The sequence below is a fragment of the Myodes glareolus genome, chromosome 21 (genome assembly GCF_982192425.1).
Source record: "Myodes glareolus chromosome 21, mMyoGla1.1, whole genome shotgun sequence".
Classification (NCBI taxonomy): Eukaryota; Metazoa; Chordata; class Mammalia; order Rodentia; family Cricetidae; genus Myodes; species Myodes glareolus.
The window spans coordinates 21,234,083-21,247,469 of NC_142046.1; the positions used below are offsets into that span (position 1 = coordinate 21,234,083).

Genomic DNA, 13,387 nt, shown 5'->3' on the forward strand with positions numbered 1-13,387 from the left:
GATACGTAGGGGAGTTGATTTCGGACTCTGAAGCTGATGTTCGGGAAGAGGACTCTTATCTCTTTGATCTTGACAATAAGGTAATGTGTTGTGAACAGCCAAAGCCTATGAGCAAATGATTGCAAAATGTAAAACTTGCACAGTTAGTTCTGTTAGATTCTGGAAAGTGGCTGGCATAGGTAGCCAGCCCTGGAGTCACTCTGATGAGCACCCTGCTGCTAGTGGGTGTATGCTCATTGCAGATCTGTTAGATTTTATCACATAGTTCTTGGCTCATTTTGGTGTTCAAGGCATAGACTTCTAATTTGGGAGATCTCTGTGCTATTGTAGCAAATCACCTACCTGGAATACCTCATTGTGCACCCTAGTTCCTAGGCTGCTCCTCTGAGACCAAGCAATAGGGAGCAGCTCTTGGAGTCCAGATGGTGATGGAGGTGTCCTTTGTATTTCCATTGATCTCAGGGTATTAGCTTCCTATATTGGAAGAGAATAGAAGACCAAGCTTGGTCTGCTCTGGGAATAGGCTTTCCAGTGGCTTCTGGGGACAGTGGAAAGGTGGTTAAGACCACCTCAACCCATCACTGTTTCTGAACTTAGGAATTGCTAATTTAAAACTTCTAAAGCTGGGCATGGTGGCGCACACTGTTAATTCTAGCACTTGGAGACAGAGACAGGCAGAGCTCTGTGAGTTTGAGGCCAGCTGGAGTTATGTGGTGAGACCATGTTTAAAATAATATTTGAGCCAGGTGGTGGTGGCCCATGCCTTTAATTCCAGCACTTGGGAGGAAGAGGCAGGCAGATCTGTGAGTTCGAGGCCAGCCTGGTCCACAGAGCAAGTTCCAGGGCAGGCTCCAAAGCTACACAGAGAAACCCTGGCCTGAAAACCCAAAACAAACAAACAAATAAATTTTAAAAAATAGTAAGTAGTAAGTGAATACATCCTAAAGCTCACAGTCTGTGAATAGGTAAAGAAATAATGGTTTTCTCATCTCTAATGTAGCCAGTCAATCATGGCAGCAATATTTTTCCCAGAGACTCTGACTCTTTAAGTTACCTAAGAGGTTAGCATTTGTGAAGCCAGTTTTATGTTATAAACAGCTGTGGGGACTGCAAAGCTGACTGCCCAATATTCCAGAGCACTTGGTTCAATTCCTAGCACCCATATGGCAACTCAAAACTGTTAAGTCTGGTTCCAACAGATCTGATACCCTCTTCTGGCCTCCATGGGCTCCAGGCATTCAGATGATACATGCCACGCTGGACTGATTGTGAGAGTTCCCTTGTTGCTGGTGTGGATGCAGGTCCTAGAGTGCATTCCATCCTTCCCTTCCTTCTTCAATGAGAGGTTTTTGTTTGTTTGTTTTAAATACTATATTTACTAGTCTTTAAGATATATATATATATATATATATATATATATATATATATATATATATGCTTGATTTATGCACTATGGTCTTAATTTGCCTTTTCAAGATGGTTAATAATATTGAGTAACTTCTTTTGTAGCCTCTATTTATGTTTTTGTAAAACACAAATATTCCAGAAATTGTTTTGTCTTCAAGTTTAGAGCTGCACAGACTGAGGTCAATGTGCTGAACTGGTTTCCCATATTGACACTTTTGTTTCTTCACCACCACTTAGCAGTGTGACTTGTAAGTGTCCTCAGTGCCTGGGCTTCCTCCTGCCGAGTCTCAATTGCTGTAATTCATGACTCTTACCTTGGGGAGAGTTTCAAAACCAGCTGGGCAAATTCTACATACTCTTCTGCTGGGATCTGATGAACACTGCATTGAGTAGACAGCCACTTTGGGCAGTTGTGATCTTTACCATATTATCTGATACAACATAAAACATGGTAAACACGTATAATTTTATAAGAAACTACCAGTTTTTCAAAGAGGTTTCAAAGGAATCCCTTTATAAAAAAATGGATTTTTTTTTGGTGTGGTTTGTGTGTATGTGTGTGTACCCATACATACAGTTTGCATAACTCATAACTCAACTTTCTTCTTTTATCTTGTGGGTCTGGGTCTGGGAGTCAAACTCAGCCTATCAGACTTGGCATCAAGTATCTTCACCCACTGAGTCATTTAATTGGCCCAACACTGTTTTATTTAAAAATTTTTGATATGCACATACATGTTGTAAGTATATTTATGTTTTTATTTTTTTTTTATTTTTTATTTTTTTTGGATATAGGTTTCACTATGTAGTCCTGACTTGGAACATGTAATATAGATAAGGCTTGCCTCAAACATGTAGTGACTGATCCTTCTGCCTCCTTCCTATGCTCAGATTACAGGTAATAATAACCATATTGCCTCCAGACACTATTTTAGGCATCTTTTGATCTGTCCGTTCGTCCGTCCATCCGTCCGTCCGTCCATCCATCCATGCATCCATCCATCCATCCTACTTCTCTCTGTGTAGGCCAGGGTGATCTTGAACTTCTTCCTACTTCAGCCTTCCAGAAGCTGGGATATCACACATGAACCACCATACTTGATTTATGCACTATGATCTTAATTTGCATTTTCATGATGGTTGATAATATTGAGTAACTTCTTTTGTGTCTCTTAGACACCCTTATAGCTTCTGTGGATTTTCTGTTGCTCTTCTTCCTCTTCCTCCTCCTTCTATTATTGTTGTTGTCATTGTTGTTGTCTTGGCTTTTTTGAGCCAAGATTTTCTCTGTGTAACAGCTGTCCTGGAACTCACAGAGATCCACTTGCCTTTTGCCTCCTGAGTGTTGGGATTAAAGGTGTGAGCCACCAAGCCTGTCACTGTTGCTGTTTTTAATACAATCTCACTTTATAGCCCTGGCTAGCCTAGAGCTTGCTGTGTAGACTGTAGAGGTTAGCCTCAGACTCACAGAGATCTACTTCCCTGTGCCCCTTGAGTTCTGAAGTTAAAGGTATACAAACCATGTCTGTTTGTATATATGTTTATTTTTTAAGGCTGGATCTTTTACTGAAATGTAGCTCACTGATTGCCTAGACTAGTTGGCTAGCATACCCCTGAGATGTTTTTCCAGGATTGCAGATGTGCGCTGCCCCACACAGTTTTTTACCTGTGTCCTGACGTTCTGAACATAGTGCCTTGTATTTGCACAAGCTCTTTACCCACTGAACTGTCTCCCTAATTCCTACCAGATGTATTTTTAAAACTAATTTTTGTTTTACTTTGTTATGTGTATGATATATTTTGTCTACATGTATGTCTGTTTACCATGTATGTGCCTGGTGCCCACAGAGGCCAGAGAAGGAATCAGATCTCCTGAAACTAGAGTTACAGATGGTAGTAACCACTATAGTTACTGGGAATCAATATTAGGTCCACTGAAGAACAGCCAATGTTATTTAACTGCCAAGTCATCTCTCCAACCAGTGTTGCTAATGTTCAGTCCATTCTGTCCTGAGGAATCTCTGTCTCCCCTAAGATCATGAAACTTTTCTTTCATGTGTTTCTGTAGAAACTTTCTTTGGCTCTGTACCTGCATTCAGTCCACCTTGGTGAGTGGTCTATGGGATTGTGTCTCTGAGGATTTTAGTCAGCCAGGCACTGCTGGCCAGGACCCTACTCCTCACTCATGTGCTGCTGTGTCTGAAACATTCTTTGTTCCTTATTTGATTTCTGACCTTTACACCAGTGCCACTCTCTTGGTGGCAGAGTGTCACTTGTGCAAGTGGTAGCCGACTTCAGACTGTCCCTTCATGATTGTGTTAGTTCTGAGAGTCAGTCATGGTATCTGCATGATCAGCAGCCCTGCAGTCGTGGCTGGAGTTCCATGAATCTTGTCTACCCAGGAATGTGGCAATGCAGCTCTACGTGTCCAGACCCACTAGGTCTGTAATTCCTCTGTCTGCAGAGCCTCACTGTTCAGGTAATAAATCTTATGCATGGCTGTTAAAATGGTACTGCTTTTCATTTCTCGTCTGATTATGGGTAGTACTTGGAAGTGGTTAGGGTTTTTGGTTGACCTTGCCATATTCACCTTTTAATTTTGTACCTTTTATAGGTTATTTATTAGGAGTTATTGCATACACAATTATGTGCCATATGAATAAAGATAATTTCTTTCGCCCTTTCCAGGATGTGTAATTTTTGCCTCTTATTTCTTGGGTATACTTTTAGAGGGGAAACATTTACTTTCCCCACCAAGGGGTATTAGTCCAGGAGTTCTTAGGAGGGTCATCCCTGTCATTCCTTGGCTGTAGGGTGAGGCCAGTGTCCAGGGCTTTTTTTCAACCCCTGGAAACAGATAAAGTACCAGCCTTTCCCCTGTTCTTTCATCACTTCCTCTGTTGTTTTCCTTATCACTTCTGGTGTGTGGTCATCCTTATCAAGTTCCGACATTACATATCTGTATCTTAAATAATGCTGTGTCAGTGGTTCTTTTTGTCCATTCAGAGGACATAAAAGCTGTTATGTTTACTAAGACCTTCTATTTGCTGTACCTGCTCAGATCAAACCCCACAATGTCTGATCACCATATTGATGACCACATTTACTGTCCCCAGACCAGAACCTATCCACATGTATCTTCTTGCTTCATTCAGACCCCTGGGAACATGATTCCTGATAACCCTTCAAGTGCATTGTGTTCCACAGCATGTGTTCCTCATGCTGAGGTCTGTGTGTTTGAGCAGGAGAAATGATCTTGATGAGGCCCATTCAAAGAAGGTATGGTGGTCCCACACTATCCTTGTTCTGGAAAAGACAGGCATTAATAGCAATGGCATGAAGTTGGTATGCTGGAGTCAAAGTTAGGTATAGACAATTGCTTGCACCTAGGGCAGAGTTGAAAGCCTAAGAGCAGCCCTTCATCTCTGGGTCCTATAGCCTGAGCTGGTGGCCTCGGTGAGTTTCTGACCTGGGTTCAGTGACCAAACATGCTTCAATGTCCTCATCCTTCAGTATTTTGCAGTAAATAATTCAGGCATGGGTAGTGCAGGACAACTCCTCTGAGAAACCCAACAGTGGCACATTCAAGGCTCTCCAGCTTGGGGACAGCTTCTGGGGTTCTGGGCTGGTAAGTGTACCCTTGTTGGTTGCAACATTCTCTGGGGTATACTAAGGCTCATTCTTTGAGCAACAACAATGAGGGGTGACCACAACTTCCCTAGGAGTGTTTGGTACAAAGTTAGAAGCTTTCCCAGATGGAAGTCATATCTAGGCTTGTAATTCTGGACAGAAATATCTTTAGATGAGAACAGTGGCTTCTGGAGTCCTTCCTAGGCCCACAGGCTCCCAGCCAGCCTTCCTGGCTCCTTGAGACACTGACCAGGCCCCTGTGGGAAATACCCTCCCTTTTGGCTTCTGTGGATGGTTTGTGCTCTTCAAGGTGTTTCAAAACCCTAGTGGAAAAAAAATGATTTCTTGCCGCAGGTAATGGGATAACCAGGAACTACTGAGGCCTCTGGTGGGCCTGTTATATGGGATGTCCTTTTGTGTATTTCTGCCATAGGCCAAAGCAGCTTTATTCATTAACCAATAAAAGCAATACATATTTAGAAGGACATCCCACATCAGGCTCCAATGAAATATCCAGGCTCTCTTGCTACTGAGCAAGGAGATCCTCCCGCTCCCACCCAGGCCCACTCTATTCCTCATTCTCTCCTAGTTTGTGTTGTAGGAATTCTGCACACCTGTCTCACCTGCCTGCCACCTACATCTTCTCACCTGTGGTATTGCCTTTCCTCATACAGGTATTCCTGGATTTAATTTTCTCTGCTGCCCTTTTCCTAATTTTAAAGAAGTCTTTCATCTAGATGATAAAAGAAAGGGCAGACAAGGAAAAAGAGCATTTGTTTGGCTGCCATTTCTTGGGATATTTTGTTTCAAGGCAGCCTTGTTTTTGATGTGTGCTGTGGGAATGTTCTGACCTGCAGAAAAGTGAAGATGACCAGAAGTAGAAGCCCATGCTGCCACCAGAGTCAGCATTTCCATGCTTAATTTCCTTTGTTTTTTTCCCCCCCATACAATGTTAAATATATAAAAAAAAAAATCTTACTCCATTTCACCGGTGTGTGTCTTTGTGTGGGGTCACGTTCATGAACAACCGAGGCATTGTCGTTACTCCTATCTACATAGATGATGACTCTTAGTTGGTGCCAGCTTTCTCCCACATTTCCCCAGCTCGCCTAAGTACTTTCGAGCTAGTCAGCACTGTGCTCACACCTGCTGCGTCCAAAGAGAGCATCATTCCCAGAGCCTCCTGTCTCTTCTACTGAAAACACCAGTTATTGCTCTGCAGCGGTTCTGCCAATCTGGACATGTCTGTCCCCAGATGTTCCTACACTTGTCTAATGAGGCCCCAGTAACACTCAGCTGCTGGCACGCTGTTCCTTGTAGCTGTGTTAATGAAAGTTGTGGTATCTGTGAATCTTGGCTAGTCCCCTTTTACCTGACATCTCTGCACCACTGGCAACTTCTGACATGCTGTTCACATTCATTCAAGGAATTTGTTTGTTTGTTTGGTATTTAGTGTTCTGTCTGTATGTATGCCTGCAGCCCAGAAGAGGACGCCAGATCTTATCACAGATGGTTGTGAGCCACAAGGTGTTTGCTGGAAATTGAACTCGGGACCTCTGGAAAAGCAGGCAGTGCTTTTGACTGCTGAGCCATCTCTCTAGACTGTTAAAGGAATTTTTTTTTTTTTTGATGTTGTGTGTGTGCATGTGCATATGTGGGGAAACCAAATATTGGCATCAGGTGTCTTGTTGTTTTCTACCTTATTTCTTGATGCAGCTAGATTGGGGTTATTGGCACAATGGCACATACCTTGCTTTTACATGTCTGTTGGGGATCTAAACTCAGATTCTCGGTGTGGCTGACACTTTACTGACAGAGCTATCTCTACAACCAAGATTTATTTTTTTAAGGGAAAACAGATATTTCCCCCATTCATCTCTAGCCATTTGCTCTTCCTTGAGAGAAAGCAGAGACTCTGTCTTGACCAGGTGCTTGTCGATTTTTAGAATGAGGCAGAGGTGAAAACTTGCCAGGTGTAAAGGAAATTTGTCGTTCCCCCCCTTTTGTGTGTTTTGAGATAGTGCACTATCTAGATTAGGTTGGTCTTGAACTTGTTGCCATCTTCCTGCCTCTACCTTCCAAGTGCTGGGATTACTGGTGTGTACCATCACCCTTTTGTTTTGAATATTGATATAAATCATGTTTCTCTCTCTCTGCATACACACACACACACACACACTTGGAATGTTTTGATCAGTTACAGCTTCTTTTTAATATTTTAATGTGTATACTGCTCTTGTTTTGAATCCTACAGACCTCTTACCTGTCTTGATGTTTTCTGGCACTATTAGCCTTCCTATGTCTAACCTAGCCTCACACTTACAATCTCTTTTTTCTAATGAGACTCCTGTTTATTTATGAGAATAGATTTTAGAGAAGAAAATCTGCTAAGGTGTTCATTTTTTTCTTTTTTTTTTCAAAAATATTTATATGTGTGGGTGTTTTGCCTGTGTGTATTGTATTTCTGTGCACCGTGTGTATGTGTGTGTGCCTGGTACCTTCAGAGATCAGAAGAGGGTACCAGATCCTTAGGGAGTGGAGTTGCTATCAGTTGTGAACTGCTACATGGGAACTGGGAGTCAACCCAGGTCCCTTAGAAGAGCATCTAGTGCTCATAACCACTGGGCAAATATCTCCAGTCTCTTTTTTGCGCCCCCCCCCCCCCGACCTTTGAAACAAGTTCTCGCTCTGTAATCTTGTCTGGCCTAGAACTCGTAGATCCTTCTCTGCCTTCAAAGGGCTAGGATTAAAAGTACCACCACATCTAGCCAAGATGCTGAAATTTGTGTTCAACTGTGGAGTCATAGCTGGAGTCACCAGTGTGATACATGACCATTAGGTGGTTTGCTTCTCTGCTCAGGTTGAGAGTTGCCTTATTCTTACCTATAGATAGAATCTTGGTTATTGAAAGTTTGTATCAGAATAGCTTTGCCAATGTTAGGGCCCATACATGCTGGGGGCACATCCTGCCCTCTGCAGTTGTTTAGTTCTTAGGATATATTCTACTGAAGACTTGAAGTATTGTAATTGTCTTTCTCTTCAGTTATATTACCAGTTTGATATGCAGTTATGTTAATGTTTTACTTAGTGCAGATTTGGAAATTTAAGAATTTGTGTTTTTATCAGGCATGGCAACACATGTTTCTGTACCATCTCAGCACCTGTGCTGAAGGCAGTCTGGGCTCACATAGTAAAATCAAAACCTGTGGTGTTCATAATGCATATTGCTGTTAGAGGACAACTGCAAGGTTTGATGACAGTGCCTTTTACCTTAAACATCATAACTCCCAAAAATAAAATGACTGGTTTTTGTTTGTTTGTTTGTACTGGGGTGCTGAAAGATTGGACTCAGGATTTCATACATGCTATCCAAGCATTTTATCAGACTTTTCATTATGCAAGAGACTTGTGTGTTCTAAAAGTAGAAACTATATTAAAATCTTGCTCAGAAAAGCTGTGCTTCTTTGCATGTTCTGTGTTCTGTTACCGGATATTGGATTTTTCTCTGGCTGCTGTCACAAACACTGACACCCACTTACCCTGTTCCTCACAGCTCTGTGCTGGTGAAGGCCATCTCTTGGTTCATAGCCAGTGCCTTCACTGCGTCCCTGTGAGGCAGGAGCTCTTGGGAGTCTCTCTTGTGAGTGCACTCACTGCACTCAGGCTTTGCCTCAGCCGCGGTCACCTTTCTAGAACTCTTGGCCTTCCTGATTTTATCACTGTGGGCTGAGAATTTCAAATAAGGACCTTTAAAGGGGGATGGACTCTTGAGTCATGGTACTGTTCCCAACAGAAGACCATTGTTTGTAAAAAATGAAGGTACTTATTTCTTTTGTGATTATGCAGAAAGTGGCATAGTTTCTCTACCCTGACTTCCTCACTCGCCAGGATAGTACAGAAGTCGTCAGCACATAGAGTCTCTCTTAGTATTTTGAGGACATTGAGGCTGATTCCATCTTTGCTACTTTTGCTGTTGCTCTTCTGTTCAGTGGTTTACAGTCTGGGGTCTTGTTCCTTTCTGTAGAGGAGAGTTAAATAGCCAGTAGATCCTCATTAGAATCCCACTTGATTCTTTCATTATTTCCTTTTCTTTGCCCAGACTTTGCCCTTCTCTGTAGTGATTGCAATCTGAAATTCTGCGGTTTTGTGCTGTATAGAACATGAGCAGTTCCTGTCCGTATGTAGCGTCGCATACATCCCTGGTTTGTCTTAGGTTAGACTTAGCTGGCTTTTCAGTCTTGTTTATTTGTTTGTTTGTTTAGAGACAGGATCTTACTATGTAGCTCTGGTTGTCCTGGAATTCACTATTTAGACCAGGCTGGCCTCAAATTCAACAGCCCCCCTCTGCTTCCTGGGATTAGAGGTGTGCCACCATGTCTGGCTCATTTGTATTATTTTGGGGGGCGGGTTTTTTTGTGTAGCCCAGGCTGTGCTTGAACTCAGAGATCTGCCTGCCTCTGCCTCCTGAGTGTTGGAGTCAAAGGCATGTGCCACCACCATCCAGTGCCTTCCACCCCACCCCCCAGACAAGGTTTCTCTGTAGCATTGGTGCCTGTCCTGGACTGGAACTAGCTCTGTAGGCCAGGCTGGCCTTGAACTCACAGAGATCCACCTGCCTCTGCCTCCTGAGTGCTGGGATTAAAGGCGTGCACAACCACCTTCCAGCTCATTTGTATTCTTAATGTTAACTTTTTTATTCCTCCCCCCGCCACACACACATACACACAGAGGATTTCTTGTTTTTTGACTTTTTTTTAAGTCCAGCTTCAGATTCGAGCTCTGCTATTCATGTGCAGTTCTGGTCGCTGTCCAACTGTCTGTTGCTTTCAGTCAGCTCAGTGTCTTCTTTCAGTATGGGCCAGGTCATCCAGAGGTTTTAGTGTGTAGACTGGACCCACTCTGGAAGCCCAAGGACTCTTTGTCTGTGGAAATACCTTTAGCATGTGTGATGCCTGCTCTCAACTGTTTCCTTCAGAGGCTAGGCTTCTCTGTAGCTTCATCCACATCCATATCCACCATTCTGTCTTCTGCAGGTCTTGAAGTTACAAAATGAAGGTTTTCAGATACCCATCTCAGACCCAGACTTTCCCATTATTGATTTGTGTTTGACCTTTGCCTGAACTCTGAGTGTGTTTACTGGGTGTGCCCAGATGTCTGTAGCAGGCTCTTGTTTGGGCCTTATACTTCACAGAGTTATTCCAGCATATCTGGCTTTCCTCTCTAACTCTCCCTCTTACATACTGTGGCTATGTGACTGTCATACCCAAGCACCATAGCTTGGGATGGCCTCTACAACAAGCTCTGGATGTGCAGTGTGGCCAGCCCAGACATGTCTTAAGGCCTCAAAATGCTCCTTTCATCCTGGGCAGCTCCTTAGAGTCATGGTACAGTTTTCAGGTCTTTTCTGCATGTTAGGCCTGCCCTTTTCAGCAAAGGTCTGCTTTGCCATGAAATAGTCACCATACCACAGCAGTTTCTCACACACAGGAACTCTGTGAGACAACTGTTTAAATGGCTCAAGAGTTAGCATAACCCTCTCAGCTAATCTTGATACTACAGTCCCCGTCTGCTGGGAAGCAACCACAGAATCTAGGCAGAGTCGTAGGACAGGGACACATAGAAACCTGTACTCCTTTGAGTCCCAGGTTGGTGCTCCTACCTCTGGAGCATGATTTAGTGTAGCATGGCCTGTGGCTACCTTCAGTCTGCTTTGCTGAGCTAAGTTGTCACTGAGCCACAGAAGGAAGTTCTTCAATCCTGGCAGAGCCACTGTTCAGGTCCAGGTTTTCAAGTCTACAGTGCTGGTTTCTAGGGTAAAGACATATTCTTGATTGATTACTGGCTGAAGCCTATCATGGACTCTTTCGCATTTTTACCCCACAGGATGGAGAGGTATATTGCATTGATGCTCGGTTCTATGGGAATGTCAGCCGGTTCATAAACCATCACTGCGAGCCCAACCTTGTGCCTGTGCGTGTGTTCATGTCACACCAGGACCTGCGTTTTCCCAGGATCGCTTTCTTCAGTACCCGCCTGATCCAGGCTGGGGAGCAGCTTGGGTATGTACAGCATGACCCTGACTGGGCGGGTGTGGTTGCTGCCTTCCTAGTCATGCATGGACTTTCAACATGTAGGGTTCTGGGCCTAGATGGGATGGCTCAGGGGCACTTGGGATAGTCCACCTGCCACTTGTGTCTAACACACAGAAATGCTGAGTTCTGCTTCCCTAGGTTCGACTATGGGGAACGCTTTTGGGATGTCAAGGGCAAGCTTTTCAGTTGCCGGTGTGGTTCTCCCAAGTGTCGACACTCCAGCGCAGCCCTGGCCCAGCGGCAAGCCAGTGCAGCCCAGGAGGCTCAGGAGAATGGCCTTCCGGATACCAGCTCTGCAGCTGCTGCTGACCCCTTATGAATTGCCAGTGGGGCCATTGGGACCTTCAGAATCACATTTTGGCGACTACAATGTAGAGAGGAAAATCTGCACAAGATTTCCAAGAGGAGCTGGAGGTGTGGACACCTACCAGGAATGTTCTGGGCCTGAGGCGTTTCAGCTGGCCCAGTGCTCAGACCAGAGCACTCCTCTGGTCCTTCACCTCAGAGACCTGACTCCATGTTGCATAACTTGTGAGTTACTGGTGGTGGCTCTGTCGCTGCAGTGCTTCCCGTTTCTCCTTCCAGTCTCTGAGGTCCTTGCTCCACTGCCAGGTTTGTTTGTATACTGTCTGGTCAGGCTCCTATAAAGCACTCACCAAGGCCACCGTCACCTACAAGCTGCTCCGTTAGACCTGCTGCCCACAGCCTGTGTTGCTGGCACCAGCTCCCAGGTGCCACCAGAGGACACTAGTTCCCTTACAGCCTTGGAGAGGTTGGCTGACCCACCACTCACTTTGATGAAATGTGGGTTTGCTTTTTAAAGAAATCGTATATCTAACCCTATATATCAAGCCTCTTAATGGTGTTTCTTTGCGAGGAAGCAGGTTGGTGGTTGCAGGCAGACCCTGCACTGGCCCCAGCCAGTTCCGTTGACGCAGGCACCTTTTGTTGATTTCTAAGCCACATGCTATGATGATGGATAAACTCGTTTGTTTTCTACCATTACCGAACATTAGGACAAACAAAGAATAAAAACACAAAACACAGACAACGGTGCTGAATCTGGTGTGGTTTCTACTCACCATGGGAAAATAAACTATCAACTGTAAAAAGAGAACAAAATGATTTTAGAATAAAGTGCAGGAAAAACTTTTTTAAAATGTTAGTCTTGTAGTTGAATAAACTTGCCGTCACCTTTTGTGTGATGGCCTGGCAGGTCATGTACTTTTTTTTGGCATATACCTTTCTAAATACTGTAATTAGTGCAGCGACAGTGGGGTTTTTTTTGTGTGACTCTTCTAAAACATTCATAATGCAGTCATGTTTATTTTTTTCTGTTAAAATGTTTTTGACAGTTTTAAGAGCAGTCTTTTGGCTCAGACCATTTCTTGTTCTGTTTTCAATGAAATCAATAAAAAAGTACTTTAAATGGAGTTTTCCTTTTGACACATTCTTTTCCCTGGTCTCTGTAAATCCCTAGCCTTTCCACTTTGGGTGCTATGCTCAGGAGTTATATGGGTTTCTGGAAGTCTGCCAGACCCACTGCCACCCCGAAGGCTATAGAGCTGCATGTGTCCATGTTTGTCAATGTGTTTGATGTCCAGTGTTCCCAAGTTTGAAAGCCATTCTGAAGGCCGTTGGAGCAGGTGAGTCCTCATATGTGACAGTCTTCATTGGGACACAGCAAGGATAGAGGAGGCAAAGCTGGAGCTCTTTCCTCCCTGCTGACAAGTGATGCCTATATCCTTCCCTGGGAACCCTAGACTCACCAGTGCCTCTTTGTGCTCCATGCAAGTCTGGTATTGTTCACTACAGGAGAGCTTGTAAACTCAATGAAAAATTGATCAAAGGCTCTGCCTTTCAGTGCATGGAGTTTGTTCAGTCAGGCCTTTTTTAAAAGGAAGACAACTGTCTCACTTTATAAATGATAAAATAGGGTACCTGGACCCACATGCTGTTCAGTCTGTGGCCCTTGCATCATTACTGGCAACAGCTGTGGGATGGCTATGGGCAGATGGGGTACTGGCAGACCCGAGGAAAGGCTAGCTTTACTTCTCCCAGAGGAGCTTGGGTCTCTTAACTGCCCTGAGGAGGAGTTGGGCTGTGCAGAAGTCCCCAGCACTCTCCTCCTTAGACTTCCTTGCCTGTTCTGTACAAATACTACACCTACATAACACCTCTCTCAGGACAGAGGTGCCCATTTTGGTAAAATCAAATTTGTGTGCTGTGGGGTATGTTGTGTGCTTCGTGCAGCATTC

The 13,387-nt window shown here is 44.1% G+C and overlaps 1 protein-coding gene across 5 annotated transcripts in view; it reads left to right on the forward strand.

Annotated features, from left to right (window-relative positions):
• Ehmt1 (euchromatic histone lysine methyltransferase 1) overlaps window positions 1-12,562 on the forward strand; it is a 146,470-nt gene extending 133,908 nt beyond the window's left edge. For all 5 annotated transcript variants that reach the window (XM_085681218.2, XM_085681217.2, XM_085681223.2 and 2 more), the window contains 3 exons: window positions 2-80; window positions 10,921-11,096; window positions 11,268-12,562. In XM_085681218.2, coding sequence (XP_085537344.2) covers window positions 2-80; window positions 10,921-11,096; window positions 11,268-11,448 — 436 coding nt within the window. In that variant the 3' untranslated portion in view covers window positions 11,449-12,562. The remainder of the gene's footprint in view (window position 1; window positions 81-10,920; window positions 11,097-11,267) is intronic.
• Window positions 12,563-13,387: the final 825 nt, after the last annotated feature.